Raw genomic sequence first — 16,544 nt, forward strand, 5'->3', positions numbered from 1 at the left:
AAATGGATTCCGAATGCCCTACAAACTGGGGTATAAAGAATTCAAGCTATTTTTAGACAGTTTATGAACTGTTAACTTTAGTTTATCTTTAATTTTAAAGTGTTTATAGAACAAACTGCTTAAATTGTACGACTCGTTAAAAGCTCCTTTTTATAAGATTTGTTGATATTTCTGAAAACTGGGTAAGGTTACCCAAGCTCTCCATATGGAAATGAAAGAAACTAAAAGAAGAAAGAGAGAAAAGTTATGAGATGAGAACTATTCCGTTAAAATTTATGATTTTTTTGTTTCTATTTCTCTTTACTGTTCATTTTTCGTTACAAATCTCAAAGATCTTCAAGAACTTTTCAATTCAAACTATTTTAGCACAATATATTTCAAATATCAACACTTTACTAATTTATAAAGTTAGTCATCATTCATTTGGCTAAACATATCTCTTCCCCCCTCATGCTTTAAGTCTTTCTGTATTAGCAAGTTTTTCTTTGATGTTATATAAACTGTTAATAAATAATAATTTTACTCTTATGGTAAGGTTAGATATTATTTCAAACATCTTAATGTAGTTTATTTGTATAGAACTCGCCAAAATGACCGCAAAAGCACAAATTAGATTTTTTTTATAAATAAACTTTTTATATTTTCGAAATCTAAACCACTCAAAGTCTTTAAAACATCAATAAGTGATTTTTTGCCATTTAGATTTATAAAGAAAAAAGTTTTTAAAGCATAAGCTAAAAGAAGATTTCAACTTCAAGAAAACTTAAATGTAACTTCCTTAATACCAGATTCTCAATTTAAGTTTAATATTATTAATTAATAGTGAAATATAACTCTAAATATATTCCAAGACATTTCCGACATAGTTTTTAACTCCCTTTTTATGGTTCATAATTCTCAAACGAAAGAGTATCTTCTATTCAGTTAATGATATTTGATATTTTTGGCCATTCAGTTTGGCATTTTAGCGGGCGTGTAATTTCGCGGCTATTTGACCATTGTCTTGTCTTTTGATATTGATATTAGCCAAAGACTACAAAGTCTGGTCTTTTTTTGTCTTTTGTGCATTGGAGCGAAGATCCGTCAGTTTTAGTCTCAGTTTTTAGGAAATTGCAATCTTGAGAAAACTTTTCGATTGCCAGCTGCGGTTGTATTGCATTGAAGAATTGATTGATTAACTAATTACATATTTACATGATATTACATGGCAGTTGGTATATAATTTTACACAAATTATGCAACCTTGAATTGTGGTTAGGTGGCTAGCACGATTTTCATTGAACATATATTTTCGATATCAAGTGCAAGGGCTCTTACATGTGCTACGATTAGGTATAGCAAGGAAAAATTTGCCAATGGAAAACTTTGAGACTCACTTGAACTTCAAGTTCCTATTCAAGAGGCTTTAGTATTCCAAAAATAGGCGAAAAATGGGTTTAAAATGAAATGCTATAAATAAAAATATACTTATAATCAATATGAAAAATTATTGCTGAATCATAAAATTAATGAATGCTGCGTGTGTATGGGTTAAACAATTCTTAAAAGATTAAATTCATAATAATGACCATTGGATCGAACACCCACCCCAGATAGACACAAAGCATACAAACTGAATGAATGTTTCGACCTTTTGAAGGCGTCTGATATCTGAGCAAACAAAAGAGCCAAACTGAGGGCATAAAAAGATGACAAAATAATTTGCATATGACATTAAATTACAGTTAGCCAATGTTTCTTTATATATTTATTTATGTATTTATTGTGACCGGCAATTGATTGGCTTGTCCTATACGAATTGCAAATGATCTTTATGGGCACGTCAAACAGCTTCCGGCTGAGACCTTGACTAACTAATGGCATAATTTACAGCTCTTTAGTTGTAAAATAAACAAACAAGCAACGAAGCAACCAACCAACAAATGGTCATAAACTGCTTTGGCAGCAACTTATAGCCAATTAATTTGTATATAAAAACACTTTAGACAAAAAGTTTCCCTCATTTTGTGGCATGCTTTTAGGCTTCAGTTGGCAGATGTCTCAATGGTTAAGTGCATAGTTTTGGGCTGTAAAATGATTGGTGTTTTTTGTGTTTTTTGCAGGACAAACTGTTGAGTAAACTGGAAGAGGAAAGCGAACCAGATCCTCCCACATCCCAGGAAGATGAGTGCGTCATTTGCATCAATGCTCGAGCCACCATGCAAACCTCGCCGTGTGGCCATCGAGTCGTCTGTCGTCGCTGTTTCGTCAAGACCATACAAAGTGCCGTGGCCCAGCGTCTGCTGCCGCTGCGCTGTGTCATCTGCAGGGCCAGAGTGAATCGTCTGACCTCCTCATCGGGCAGCTGGCGTATACAGGAATCGGCCAGCAGCTATTCCATGGGTGCCAAAAGCTGGGCCTCGGCTGGTGTGGCTGCTGGCGGAGTTGTGGCCTCTGCCAGCTCCTACTCCATGAACGATGCCCACAGTGGACATCATGCCTTCCATCAGCCCACTTTGCACAAATCAGCGGGTGCTGGTGGCGTCGGCGGCGGCGGAGGTGGTGCAATTGGACGAGCCCATCGTGGCCCTCATGGCCGGGTCTCGCAATCGGATAGCCTTTATTCGATGAGTTCTACAGGATCAGCGGGATCATCTCTGTCTGGCTATTCACATTACTCCAAGACGTCTTCCATATCGAGCAGTGGTGCCTGCTCTCCAGCTTCACCAGCGGCTGTGGCATTAGCCTCCGGCTCCCATCATTTGGCACCACCATCGCCCACCACTCATCATCACCATCATCATCACCACTCGCCAGCAACGGCATCGCCAACGCCATCTGGTTCATCAACCAGTTCCCTGTCACCGCGTGACACCAGTGTTCATCATTCGCATCACGGTGGCTGCCCCAGTGGTTGCTCCGGTGCAGTGCCTCGCAAACCCATGCACACGCTAAACAACTCCATTAATCACACCAGTTCTTCGTCAAGTGGCAGTAGCAATGGCAGTGCAGGGGGCATAAACAGTGGCTCCATGACTCCAAATCCCATACATACCTATCCGGGACGTAGACATGTCAAGAGTCGCATATTGGATCTGCAGAATCGTTTGCCACCCATCAAGGAGTTCCGCAGTCCAGCCAAAGTGCCACATCCCTCACCAGTGCATGTCAGCAATCCCAGATTTCGGTAAGTCTTAACAGAGATCGGGTATTGCGCTTGGGTTGTGAAATGGACAAATTTGCCCCCTAAAGTATGCAATAAGCAGTGCAAGAATTGAGTCTTGAGCGTAGAAACACAATTTTAAATGTTATTTTAGTCATAATCCTTAAAGCTAACATTGTTTCTTAAACAAATTTAAAGCATTCGTAAAATCATAAATGTGTTAAAAAAAATGAACACTTTTGTGGCCTTTGGCATACTTTAAGGAGCAAATATGCTTTTCACTAAGCCCTAGATCTGTCCACGAAGACACCTGAGAAAATATTTTAATGACAAATTCCAATATTTCTTAAAAAAAACTTCTTTGCCCTAACTTTACTTCTCTTAAATAGTTTTACTAGATTATTTGATATATTTTAATTTGAAACTAGACTAAAACTTAACACCTTTGATTCTAATTGTTTATGATTAATATTTATTGTGCTTTTGTTTAGCTATGCCTCATATACCAAATCCAGTGTCCATGAACTGGCTCCCTTGCTACGTGAATCGTCATCGCCGCCACAGACACGACGTCCCAGTCCCATGAATATACAGCTAAGTTGCACAGCCCTGGCTCCGCCTCCATTGAAGGCTGGCGGAGCCAAGATATGTCCGCTAACCACAAAGAATTCGCTGCCGAAAAATGCCTATGTAATGCCCAAGGATAATAAAAAGATCTGCGGCGATAGCAAGTCAATTTCCAAGAACTCTCCACTGGCCTCCAATTGCTCCTCAGCGAAGGCAAAGGCAAATGGTCAGGCCTCAGCCTCCATTTCATCAGCGTCATCCTCGTCGTCATCAGGTGTAGGTGGAACAGGAACATCTGGATCTGCATCCGCATCCGCATCCGCATCCTCATCCGCATCTACATCAGCTGCATCAAAGCCACACTCCAGCTCTTCCACTCGCAGTTTTCCGCTCTTTGCGAGCACCAGCAATCACAGTGAGTTTTCCTTCGTTTAATGTTATCCAAGATCAGGGAAATTAATTAGTATATCGCCCATTTACAGAGGAGAAAGCTGACAATAAAAAGAATGAAACCGTTGAGCGCAAAAAGAAGGAGGAGAAACTCAAGCAAAAGGCTGAAAAGGAAGCCAGAAAGGTGAGCACCCAATCCCATCCCCTTTCCTGCCCCATATTGCACACACAGTGACCCCCCCGCATGCTTTTATTGTTTCTGTCGACAGGGGGCGCCACTTGCATTGTTTGTAATTGGCCTCGTTCGCCTTGACTCGACTCAACTCTCTCGACTGAGAAAGTTTTTCATTAATCGTGGGGCGTCTTTTGTGCTGCACAAGCATAAATTTCTACCCCCTTACCAAATGTTGGCTAAGAGGGACGAGAAAGAGAAGAAAACTAAAAATACCTCATAATGCCCTTTTTTTGCATTCTTGCTTTCTAGTGCATGTAAACAAAGTTATAGCGCATTTCCCTCCCCTTTTCCCCTTTTACTCTCCCTCAAATCACAAATCTCTCATTTCCCCTTTTTTCTTTTGTATTTCCGCAGGAGGAAAAACGCCTCGCCAAGGAGGAGGAACGTATGGCGAAACTGCATGCCAAGGAGGAGAAGAAACGTGGCAAAAAAGAGGCCAAGGAACTATTATTGGCAAACGATGGCAATAATAAGAAATAAAATTAATTAATACAAAACGATTAAATAGACGAAACCAAAAAAAAAGAAAAAACACTATATATACATATATCAATACGATCAGCCGACATATATACACACATTCAAAAGCATAATCAGCCATAGTCAGCCTCATACACTCACTCATACGATGTTAAACGAGCTTGAATTGTATTTTTTTAAACAAATTTACTATAATTTTCATAATGTTTTTACCTTAAATTAAATGTAATGTAATAAGATGAAAAATCAACAATATAAACTAAAAAAAAACAAAACTACTTTTGTTCAAATATTTGGCAAACAAATTCAAACAAATTTTCTTAGAGGTGAACAAATTTGTGAAGAAATTCCAAAGAATTTAAATTATTAAGATTAAATTATTTGTAAGTACTTTCCCCTTTTAAAGAATTAAGTTCGTTCACTGTAAAAAGGTCAAATTATTAATCAATTTGGTTAAGGACCTAGGAGATTTTGAAGATATAGAAAACTAGATATTGATCAAATTTTCATCCCTTTTTTCCCCATAACAAAAACTGAAATATATATGTATAGGTATATAATTTCTATTTGCCTCTAAAGGGAAATATCCTTATTTATATAAGAATATCCTACAAATTTCCAGGTTACCTATGCTTTAAATCTTGCATTGATTTCAAGCAATTTTCACATTTTTTTTCTCTTAGTATTTCTTTCTTTTATATAAAACAGGTTTGTTTTAGGTAAAATTCAGCTTAAAGTTAAATAAGTAGATGTACTTTATTATTTTTTGTCCTATCTCTTTTCAAATAGTTAGATAAATATTTTCTTCTTAAAAAACCACAGAATTTCCTAGTTCTCGTTTTTCTACAAAAAAAATTTAAAACAAATAAAAGTTCTATCAATGTTCATACTATTAATTGTAGTCTAATTTTTTTAAATTTCTTCTAAAATTCAATAGAAAATTCCCATAAAATTTAAAAAAAAACTCTCTATGAAAATGCTTAAAATTTTCAACTCATTCACTTTCACCGAATTTGAACAAATAGTTTGTTTGTCAGTTGAAAGACTTTTCATAACTCTGCCACAGACAGAGAAATGTTTAAGTTACCAGTTTACCCTCCCGCCACCCTTTCTTTTTTGATCATTCTCCATTCTCATCTATCTCATAAGTTTCAATAAGAAAACAAAACAAAAAGAAATGGTTGTTGAAATAATTACTTTTATTCTAATTCTAAAAAAAACTTAAGATCAAAGTTTTCAAAACTAAATTTTCCAGTTTCCCAAACAAAATAGATTTTATTACCCAACAAAAATAAAATGAAATAGTCTAGCAAAAACAAAATAAACAATGTTATCAACTTCAAACTAAATAGACAAAAAAGAAGAGGAAATCTTAACTATGTTAGAGCCAAGCTATAGCAAAATGAAACTTTATATATATATAAACGAGATATATATCTATAGACCAAGAATCCCAAATGAAAAATATGGTTAACCTATTGGCGATGAATTCTAAACAAAACAAAAACAAAATACAGAAAACATATTTAAGTAGTTTTCATATATGAAATCTTATATACTATGTATTGTACTATATCTGAAATCTATATCTATAGATGATTCTATATATATATTGGGTAACTGTTCAAAATGACAAACATAAGCAATGTTTCTATATACATACATATATATAAATGTATTAATAAATTGTTTTAAAAACAACAACAACATGAAAAATAAAAATGCAAAAGAAAAAAATTGAAAATAAAGAAAAAGTTATTTAGTTAAATGTGTGTGAGAATTGGTTTTTTCATTTTCTCCTGCTTCTCCTTCAGCTTAAGACATTTATAGAAAACGGAACCAAAACTATTGGGCACTTCGGCTCGACATTTGAGATTTCCCATTTTGTGCAGAGATCCATAGTCCAGACAATTGATGAGATCATCTCCATTGCAATCCTGGCCATGTTTGTACATATAACTCTGGACAGTGTCGGCAGCGCATCTTGGCTCATTCACACAGTTGGTAAAGGCTATAAAAAAAGTTAGAAATTATCTCTCGTGATCTCTCTATACAGACTCCAGCTTACCCTCTTCGTTTAGTGTTGTATCATTCGACAAAGTCAATTGACCTGCCTCTATCCAGTAACCCCAAGTTATACGAAATATTCCACAAGCTCCATTCACACATATCTCAGTGGCATTGCATCCACTCATAGCTTCACATAGGCATTCCAGGCAATCTTCCGTGACGGGTCTATTGGAAACTATAGAGAAAAAGAGAGGCAGAGAGAGACAGAAAGAGAGAGAAATTGCTGGAGAGGAAATGTGCGACTTCCTATGAGGTATTCGAATGCATTGTATTAGTTTGATTTTCCGACAAGCCTCTCATTGATTGCAATAATTACAAAGCATATACTACGCAAATAACTGCTGCACAGTGGTGCACATTCATTGGAAAATATTAAATTGTACAATAATTTATAAGTATGCATCATTTTTGGAAACAATCTCTGTACATTCTTGTGCAGTTGAATTATGAGATATTTTTTTAAATTAAGAAAACAAATCAAATGGATCTTAATTTATTTATCTCGAAATAATTTTGAAAATTTTCTACTAATATTGATATATACATACATTTGATATGTGTAAGTATAATTCTAAGGGTTAAGAGTTCATGCTGCATTGGCATTTTCTACTTAAATATATAATAATTTGCTAGACATTGATGCTTAACGATAATACATATATTATGAGATAAGTTGGGGAGAAAATTTAATTAAAAAACCCCTTTTTGAAATGTAAATCTGATATAGACCTATACATCGATTTACACTAAAACCAAACTGACCATAAATATGTTTTAGACATTTATTAAACTCAAAATATAGCTTCAAATAGGTAATCAGATATGAAAGAAACTTATAAGTTTCTACATCGAATTCGATATCGATTAATAGATTTTTAAATCTTGTTGAAACTCACGACAAATAAATAGGCATCTGCCTGCTACTAGGGTCCTGCTTCTAGTGTTCAAATTGGAATGTAAAATCATTGAGGTTATTGTTTTCAATATAAGATTCAGTTGTCAAACAATTTTGGAGAATTGTTTGCATTTTCAAAACGATTAAGTGTAAAGATTGTACTCAATTTAAAAGTTAAATTTATTGAAACTTATTCGGAATCGAAATCGAATATTATGTCTATGGGAATTTATTCGTGGAAACTGCCAAACTTATGAAACTTCATTCTCATTCTTATGGTAAGACAAGTTTTCAAGTAAGTTTTTACCGTTTTCCGATCTTTTCCTTACTCACCTTCAAAACTGGCACCACTGTGCCATAGAGCCAGCAGGAAAATGCACAAATAAAACAAACTATTGCCATTCAAGAAACGTAAACTGGTAAACATTTTGCTATAATTATGATAAGTGCTTCGGATATTTGATATAAATGTAAATGTATATGTTTAGCCAATTGGCTGGTTTTTCCCTAAGGCAAGTTGAAGTTGTTTTTAACTAACCGAGAACTTGACGCCGTCGACGTTAACCACACAACTGAGCCGGAATCAAGTGGGCGAATTGCTTAAGTTAAGATGCAATAGTTTTCACACATAAATTGTGTGGTCTCTCTTCCCTTCGAACCTTTTGGTTTTTCCTAGAATAAATTTTCACAATTGATTGAAATGACATTAATTCAAATTTCTTTGTTGTTGTTCCCTTTGGGATCCCTTTAGGCATCGTTTGAATATACTCTCATATGTATAGGGCATATCGGCTTTGCAATTGAACGGACCCATATAATGAATGGCGCCATAGTCCAAGCAATTCTCCTGCTGATCATCATTACAATCCTGGCCATATTTAACCATATAACTTTGAAGCGTATCGGCAGCACAACGCGGATTATTGGCGCAATTCGGAAAGGCTTAAGGAAGAGACTTTTAAAATAGAAGGGGAACTACAGTTGGATTTACTTACCATCGTCTGAGAGAGCTGTGTCACCCTCTACGACCAGACGTCCCGAATCGACCCATTGATCCCAGGTTATGCGAAAGATGCCACAAGCTCCATTTACACAAACCGCTGTGGCATTACAGCCACTGAGTGCCTCACACATGCAAATCAAACAAGTCTCGGTAATTGGTTTCCCCTGAAAATCATCATCCGCGGCCCTTACACCCAATGATGTGCCTATAGCCAGACACATCGATAGATAGATGAGACAGCTTGACATGTTGATTACGTTACAATCCGCTCAACTAGCAAAGAGATACTAAACTTGTGCTCGTTTTTGTTCATGAATTTTTATTGGCAATATAATAGATAGACTGCTTACAGGTTGTTAAAACGTATACTAGGAAATAATCACAGTGCTTGCAATTGGAGAGAATCTTTATCAGTCTGTTTTATCTCCCAAACCCTGATCTTCGAAGTTTTCAATGCACTCCTCGAAGGCACTTTGGTATTTATATGGCATATCGCCCTTACAGCCATAGGCACCCAATTTGTGGATTCTAGCATAGTCATGGCAATCCATTTCACCATCATCATTGCAATCCTGATTGAATTTTTTCATATAATTCTGCACTGAGTTGGCCGCACAATGCGGATCATTGGCACAATTGATGAAGGCCCTTTCCGCATCGGGATGTTCCCCATTGATGGTCAATTTGCCAGCGTCCACCCAATAGGCCCATGTAATGCGGAACAGACCACAGACTCCTTTCTCTGGACTGGTGCAAATGGCTGTGGCATTACAGCCACTGATGGCCTCACAAATGCAGGTTAAACACAGCTCTGTCACAGGTTTGTCAAGTAGGTGACCTAAAATCAAGCACACAGACTATCTTTAGCATATATGTATACAATGGTAAGATGTTCCTACTAACTTACCCTGTCCCTGCACAAATTGAGACTTGTATGCGATTAATAGAATCAATAATCCATATGACATATAAGTTTTCATATTGTATTTTTGTCGTAGACGTTGTGACACTTCCGCAATTGAATTGTAATTGAAGCTAGTCTCATCTATGACTAACTAAGATTAGCTAGTCTAAGTTTAAAAATACCGGTTTCTGAGAGCCATAAAAAAACAATCTCACTAAACTCATAATTTACAAGTTTAATAAACATTTCACTGTGAGCCTTAGTAAACAGCATTTTCTTTCTTATTCTATTCTAAACAGAATAAATAGGCATACGACTGATAACTTTTTTGATTGACTTTGTCGACTTATATATATATCTATATAGTATATAGTATATATCTTAAAACATAACAATTGAAAGCTTGAGTTCTTAAAACTTATTAATTATATTCTACATAAAACGCATGTGAACTGTAGGTACTTCAAAATTGTAGTTTTTGGCACGGAGTCAATTTTCAGAACAACCCATAAGAAAATCTTTCATTTGGCAGATTTATATAAACACTTAAAGAATTCTAGCGATTTTTCATATGTGAATAAAGACTTATGACGGTAATGTTAGTAAAAATAAACCTAAATCTTAATAAACAAAATATGAAAACAATGTAATTTGTTAACATTTTAAAATTTCTGTGCTTTAAAGATAATTTAGGGAAACTCTGAAGAAACTAATATTCTGATACTGCAAAAGGGAGTTAGTTATTTTACCATCGAAAGCAATATATTTCAAAATATTTGATGAATATGGGAAGATTTGTTGAGATTAAAAGATTTTTTGGGAAATTAAAATTGTATGCATACTTTTAGGCTACTTTAAGCGTGTGTTTATTTGAAATCATTGACTACGGTGCGCCTTACCAAAAAATTAACTCCACGTGTTTACTTACCAGACTCTATCATATCCTGGAAAGTCCTGCAGAAAGTTGAGATAAGATGACATTAAACAAACAACAATGAAATCTCGCCAGTCTCCTAATGGATCCAGATCAAACAACTTCTGGAATGAAATGAAACCTGCACACTCTGCTACTGAGATTCAAATAATATGTATATTATTTATTGGGGTCCCTCAAAACAATCTTCAATTTTGTTTAAATTTTATTTGTGAGATTTTTCAATACAACGTCTCAGCTTGGAACCATACCACTGAGGTACTTCCCCCTTGCATCCATAAGGTCCAAGAGTGTGTATGGCTCCAAAGTCATAGCAATCTATGACGCCGTCCCCATTACAGTCCTGTTTAAAAGTTCTCATATAGCCTTGAATGGTATCTCCGGCACAAAAGACATCATTGCAGCAATTTTCAAAGGCTAAGAAAAGGCATTTAAAAATTAACAAAAACCCACGATAAAGTTTATCAAACTCACCTTGAGTCTCGTTATCGAGGGTATCGCCTCTTAAAATCAACTGGCCGCCATGTTGCCAATATGGTTTAGTTATGGCAAATGGTCCACATGTTGACCCAGTGCAGCCTAGGGTCAAATTGCAGTCACTGATCGTTTCACAGAGGCATTCCAAACAATCTAAACTGACCACCTTATTGAAGGAGTTTATTTGGGGTATCTGACCTTCAACAACTGCCATATAGGCTAAATAGGAAAATAGAAAAGTGTATATATGGTTCTTCATTTGATGCGTTGGGCTTGACGTTCTAAGAAAAACTGTTGGGAGAACTGATTGGAGAATATTATAGAATGCTCCCAAGACACAAACCAATCCCAAAGCTTTGCACAATCTCAGTCGGTGAGTATATAAGCCATATAATAGGTCAGAAATCAATTCAAATGGAATGATTTCAACTGACAATGAGATTAAATGTGCTAAAAATGTGTTTTGCTTATCTGAGTAAACTTCATTATATGTAATAATCTTTTTGCCTTAGTAGATTTTATAGTAATTCAGTTAAGATTAAACTCTATACTAAATACATATGAATAAGCCAGAGGTCAGATCTAAATTATTTCAAAACAAAATTCAATGTTAAAGTTATTGCACTTAATTAAAATACTTTTTGTACTACTTAAATATTTACTATATATATTACAGAATTAGGAAGAGGACCGACATTTCAAATTACAAGGCATATGAAAGGTGTTAAATTTGTTTATATTGTGTTATATTTGCAAAACGATGACTTTTTCAGAATATTGCATACTTAAAGGTTCAAAATTCCCTTATTTTCCAGAGCTACATCAGCCTAGGATAGAGAATTGATTAAGAATATAAAAAAGAATAGAGGATTCCTTTCAGAATTTTCTAAAATTTGTGATTTTACGAGTATATCTTTTTCAAATTCTCTTTCTGTACTCAGAGCTAATCATAAATGAGTTCTTATTCTGATCATACAGTACTTCTATATCGGATAAAATTGTTATCATAATCACGACTCGCCTTGATGATTTCGATATGATCTCTTTGGACTCATAGTTTTTGATCATGCAGGCTGATGGCCTTACTTTTTCTCATTGCACATGGAAGAGTAATTTTTGAGTCTTTTTTGAATCAAATATGAAAATAAATGTTTTTCTAATCACCAAGAGGCTCAAAATAGACTGATTAAAGTGATTTCTGTTAAAACAATCTTCCTAAAGATTATTTTCCTCATTGGACTTTATATAAATCAGGTATTGACCACATGGAAGAGTAATTTTCGAGTCTTTTTTGAATCAAATATGTTTTTTTTCAAAATATTCTAATTAAAGTATTTCTGATAAAACAATCTTCCTAAAGATGGGTAGAAAAGTAACATTTATGGGTAAAGGTATTCTCTATACTTAACGAAAACAGAATTAGTTTGCTTTAAAAACAAAAATCTCCAAAATCAAAAAGATATCTTTTGAGATTGTTGGTTAAAAATAAAATTAACAAAGTTTTTTATTTTCCATTATAAATGCTTTTTTTGAAAAAAAAGTTTATATAATTATAGTTTTAGTCTTTCCTTGCACAATTCAATCAAATTACAGAATTTCCAAATAAATTATTTATGTGAGAGAGTGTGTGTGTGTCTGTGGGAGTGTCTTTTAGCCCGATGTACGGACATCCAAGGGTGAAAAGTTGGTCAAACATTTATCCAAAGTGTTTTGATATTGATAGCCCAATTCTCCTTTGCAGCCATATCCGCCCAGTTTGTGAATAGCCGCATAATCGTAGCAATCGACACCGCCATCACCATTACAATCCTGACCAAATTTGGTCATATAATTCTGAATCGTATTGGCCGCACAGTAAGGATCATTCACACAGTTGGCATAGGCTAAAAGGAAAAGGAGAAGAACAAATTAATTTCTCGAAATAGATATATCCACAAACGAACTAACCATCTTCCGATTGGGGGCTCTCATTGCCCAGGGTCAGTTTACCGCCATCGGCCCAATATGCCCAGGTTATTCTGAATAGTCCGCAGACTCCTCCTCCACAGAAACGTGTCTGATTGCAGCCGCTGATGGCATCGCAAATACAACCCAAACACACATCAGTCACCGGCTTATCTGTAAATAAATATAAATATATAAATTGCGTTATTTTGTTGACCCATAAAAAAATTGATTGAAACCAGAATTCAGAATTACAGATTACACACTGGAATGTGTAGTATGAACAGAAAAAAACCTCCCATCAGTTGAAATATTAAAAATATATTTATTTAAGAAAATAACAAAAAAAAAATATTCCGCTCGTTGCACGCCCATGAACCAGACAAGGTTCCGTTTCGCTTCGTCGAACTAGTTTTGCAACTTTCAATGGCAACATAAATTTTGTCGTAGTTCGAGATGGGCAAGAATCAAACCTCCATTATGCCGATCATCATCATCTTATCGAGCGTGGGGTAAGAAGTAACAGATGAGTCAATCCACATCATCTTCATTATCTTCTTCGCCTTCTCTTGGGCGCATTGTTCTCGTTTTATTGATCACGTTCGTGTCGTTTCCAATTAATTCTTTTCAAGGTTACTTTGGTCAAAAAACCTATCAAAGATTAATTTTTTGTCATTACATTTTATTTAAATGCATCCTTTAAAGATCTAGAGAAGTTTACTTGCTCGTTCTGTTCTCATATTTGATTTCGAATGTTAAAAATGTAAGAATGTCTCTTCAAATAAATATTTTAACTTTATTTACTATTGAAACTTTTATTTTTCAAATAGTGTATTATCTTAGAAATATTGGTACTTTAATTATCAATTTCAAAAACCGATTAATTTTGAAAAACAATTCCGAATCTTCGATTCTGCTTTCGGCTGGTCTGATTATTTATACCATTCTTAAATTTCGATTCTAAACACTTAAATAAATTTAAGTAGAGTGAATCTAGAGTATAATTTCAGTTCAATTGTCTGAAATTAACTTAGTTTATTTATAATATCAATAAAATATTTTGTTTCTCTTTAAAGAAGCCAATCAAGACCAGTTTTAAATACAATTTTTTATCTATGAATACATATGTATAACATTTTCAGCTATTCTATAAGATACACTTATAAATAAAGAAATAAAATTCAGAAATACATCTACAAAAATTATTTGTATAAAAATCTTGTTTTGCCAACAATGCAAAAGCCAAAAAAAAATTTTTTTGTCAAATAAAATCAGAAATTATAAATTAATGAATAATAAATTAATATTGTGTAGTCGAAATAGTCGTCTTAAATTCGATTTAAAACCAATTGTTTCGCATATTTGGGAATTTTATTTATTTTAACTAACACTCAAGTTGTTGATTTGACTACGATTAATTTGAAAACATTCTTTAATATGTTCTCGATTCCAAAGCACACATTTTTCCAAACCTTTTAGATAAAAACAAGATTGTTTATTCAATCGACTAAAAATTGTTATATGTAAACAACCTTTTAAGATTTATCAATATGGATATATAAGAAACAATTAATAAAATCCAATATTGCTGCTTTTTATGTTTTTTCGATAAACAATGACGTTTTAGATTTAAAAACTAACTGAATACAACGGCTTACAAATTTTTCGGTATGTTATAAGACAAAATAAACAAAAACATATTTAAAACACCAAAAAAAATATAAATAAATGACGCATTACAAAGTTGACTAAAATATTGATATTTATTTTTACCACTACACAGGCCAAGATTAAAACCACTTTCTGTCCTGGGTAATTTCTTTCAAAAACATTTTTGACAGATGTTCTTTTCTAATTGTTGACAGTAAACATTTCGAGTAAATTTAAGCAAAACTAACAAAGTTAACTCCAGGTTACTTAGAAACAAAAAGCTCAACTTTATTTTAATACAAGAAATATTTATTTTCCAAACATTTATCTAGTGTATACCAAATGATTGATGTTTGCTATAAAACTTCAACGTCTACAGAAGTTCCACCCACACAAATGTTGAAAAGTATTTGAGAACTTCACATTAGTTCAATGAACCATGAAGTGATCTATAATTTAGGTCAAAATTTGAATTCCTTTAATTTGCTTTTATGCATAAAAAATAAAGCATTATATTTTATTTAATGTTTATTTGTTTGCTCTAAAACATATATGTATATATAAATATATATATTCTTCCAAATACATGAGATAAGCGCTTAAAGCTTTTGAAATGTGTATTGGAATTTCCAAAAATCAGAGATAATAATCACGCACACACAAACAAACACACTCTCACATAGATGACGACTACGTCATTTAATAAATGTCACAACACGAAGGTGGAATTTTTGTTATTTTATTTTGTTTTTCTAGTATATGAACATCTGTAGCTATCAGATTACCAGGGAATCCGGGGAAACACTTTCAATTTACATCCTTAACTTTTTAAACACTAATGGATAGACAACAACAACAGCAACAACTGTAATTGACTTGAACAATTGAGGCTTATTTAGTAGTATAATTAATTATAATTTCATTTAACATGTTTCCGCCTAATTGTCGAAGCGGAATTTCAAATCGGAAGTAGACGCATTTGTTTGATAGACAAAATGTATTTCTCTTTGTTTCTTCAGCGTTTTGCGCGTTTAAAACTTTATTTGTTTTTTGATTGATTTTATTGCAACAATTCCTAAAAGCAATCGTTTGCTAATTAAAAAGCAGTAAATGACTTTTAAATACCCTGTTTTATGGGGGTCTAAGACAAAATCAATGGGACTTTAAAAAGGTTCAGCCGATCGATTCGTGTTTATTTTGGAAACTAAGGTTTTGTCCCTTAAGGTTAATCTATTACTTATCGAATTATTTAAAAATGTTCCAAAAAGATTACTAAGAACTAGTAGCTTTAAGAAAATCGATATATTATAACAATTATATAAGTCTAAATATTGCAAAATTATTAACAATTTCGGAAGTTTCAATTTATAGTTCTTTAAAGTTCAAAGTTTTTACCTTTTAAAACCAAAATGTATTATAAATATTATTATACAATTATTATACAAATTGATTTCTACAATTGTTAATTAATGTTAATGAAATTCACAAATCTGGTAAGGTATTTCCATTTCAGATTAAACAAATACAAAATAACTATGACAAAATCCGCAAAAAATGAAGCAAATATTTGACTCACCCTGCGCTTGAATTAAGGCAACGAAACCAAAGCACAATAAAGCACTGAACGCCAAAGTGCAGCACAATTTGTTGGCAATCATTTTTTATAAATCAATTGTTTAATATTTCGTGCACAAATTTAATTGTTGTTAAAAATTGTATATTAAATAAATTCTTATCTTTTGTTATATTTGTATTTTAAACCAAACGCTTTCGCGCTGCGCGTGAAACTAAACTTGGAGAGGCTCAATCTCGGGTTTTTGTTCAAAAAAAGCTCGCTCACATCTCGGAGCAAA

At 33.7% G+C, this 16,544-nt stretch overlaps 6 protein-coding genes across 8 annotated transcripts in view; 1 reads left to right on the forward strand and 5 right to left on the reverse strand.

Moving 5' to 3' along the window:
- LOC6639984 (pneumococcal serine-rich repeat protein) overlaps positions 1 to 4,844 on the forward strand; it is a 32,443-nt gene extending 27,599 nt beyond the window's left edge. For all 3 annotated transcript variants that reach the window (XM_023182106.2, XM_047010167.1, XM_047010169.1), the window contains exons 3-6: positions 2,103 to 3,166; positions 3,634 to 4,124; positions 4,192 to 4,283; positions 4,689 to 4,844. In XM_023182106.2, the coding sequence (XP_023037874.1) occupies positions 2,103 to 3,166; positions 3,634 to 4,124; positions 4,192 to 4,283; positions 4,689 to 4,814 (1,773 nt within the window). In that variant the 3' untranslated portion in view covers positions 4,815 to 4,844. The remainder of the gene's footprint in view (positions 1 to 2,102; positions 3,167 to 3,633; positions 4,125 to 4,191; positions 4,284 to 4,688) is intronic.
- A 1,686-nt stretch (positions 4,845 to 6,530) lies between these two features.
- On the reverse strand, positions 6,531 to 8,206 carry LOC6639983 (lysozyme 2). The gene is made up of 3 exons (XM_002063608.4): positions 8,113 to 8,206; positions 6,883 to 7,059; positions 6,531 to 6,825 (listed from the first exon to the last, which is right to left on the reverse strand). Exons 1-3 carry the CDS (start codon positions 8,204 to 8,206, stop codon positions 6,578 to 6,580), a joined length of 519 nt encoding a protein of 172 aa, XP_002063644.1. The 3' UTR covers positions 6,531 to 6,577.
- LOC6639982 (lysozyme 2) lies at positions 8,181 to 9,038 on the reverse strand. The gene is made up of 2 exons (XM_002063607.4): positions 8,775 to 9,038; positions 8,181 to 8,721 (listed from the first exon to the last, which is right to left on the reverse strand). The coding sequence occupies exons 1-2, from the start codon at positions 9,028 to 9,030 to the stop codon at positions 8,486 to 8,488; spliced, it is 492 nt and encodes a 163-aa protein (XP_002063643.3). The 5' UTR covers positions 9,031 to 9,038; the 3' UTR covers positions 8,181 to 8,485.
- A 43-nt stretch (positions 9,039 to 9,081) lies between these two features.
- Positions 9,082 to 9,792, reverse strand: LOC6639981 (lysozyme). The gene is made up of 2 exons (XM_002063606.4): positions 9,690 to 9,792; positions 9,082 to 9,620 (listed from the first exon to the last, which is right to left on the reverse strand). The coding sequence occupies exons 1-2, from the start codon at positions 9,760 to 9,762 to the stop codon at positions 9,193 to 9,195; spliced, it is 501 nt and encodes a 166-aa protein (XP_002063642.1). The 5' UTR covers positions 9,763 to 9,792; the 3' UTR covers positions 9,082 to 9,192.
- Positions 9,793 to 10,757: 965 nt separating this feature from the next.
- Positions 10,758 to 11,382, reverse strand: LOC26529473 (lysozyme). The gene is made up of 2 exons (XM_015178907.3): positions 11,095 to 11,382; positions 10,758 to 11,037 (listed from the first exon to the last, which is right to left on the reverse strand). The coding sequence occupies exons 1-2, from the start codon at positions 11,354 to 11,356 to the stop codon at positions 10,826 to 10,828; spliced, it is 474 nt and encodes a 157-aa protein (XP_015034393.3). The 5' UTR covers positions 11,357 to 11,382; the 3' UTR covers positions 10,758 to 10,825.
- A 1,138-nt stretch (positions 11,383 to 12,520) lies between these two features.
- LOC6639980 (invertebrate-type lysozyme 3) lies at positions 12,521 to 16,531 on the reverse strand. The gene is made up of 3 exons (XM_002063605.4): positions 16,268 to 16,531; positions 13,045 to 13,215; positions 12,521 to 12,980 (listed from the first exon to the last, which is right to left on the reverse strand). Exons 1-3 carry the CDS (start codon positions 16,347 to 16,349, stop codon positions 12,748 to 12,750), a joined length of 486 nt encoding a protein of 161 aa, XP_002063641.1. The 5' UTR covers positions 16,350 to 16,531; the 3' UTR covers positions 12,521 to 12,747.
- Between the last annotated feature and the right edge of the window lie 13 nt (positions 16,532 to 16,544).

The sequence above is a fragment of the Drosophila willistoni genome (assembly GCF_018902025.1).
Source record: "Drosophila willistoni isolate 14030-0811.24 chromosome 2L unlocalized genomic scaffold, UCI_dwil_1.1 Seg196, whole genome shotgun sequence".
Lineage (NCBI taxonomy): Eukaryota > Metazoa > Arthropoda > Insecta > Diptera > Drosophilidae > Drosophila > Drosophila willistoni.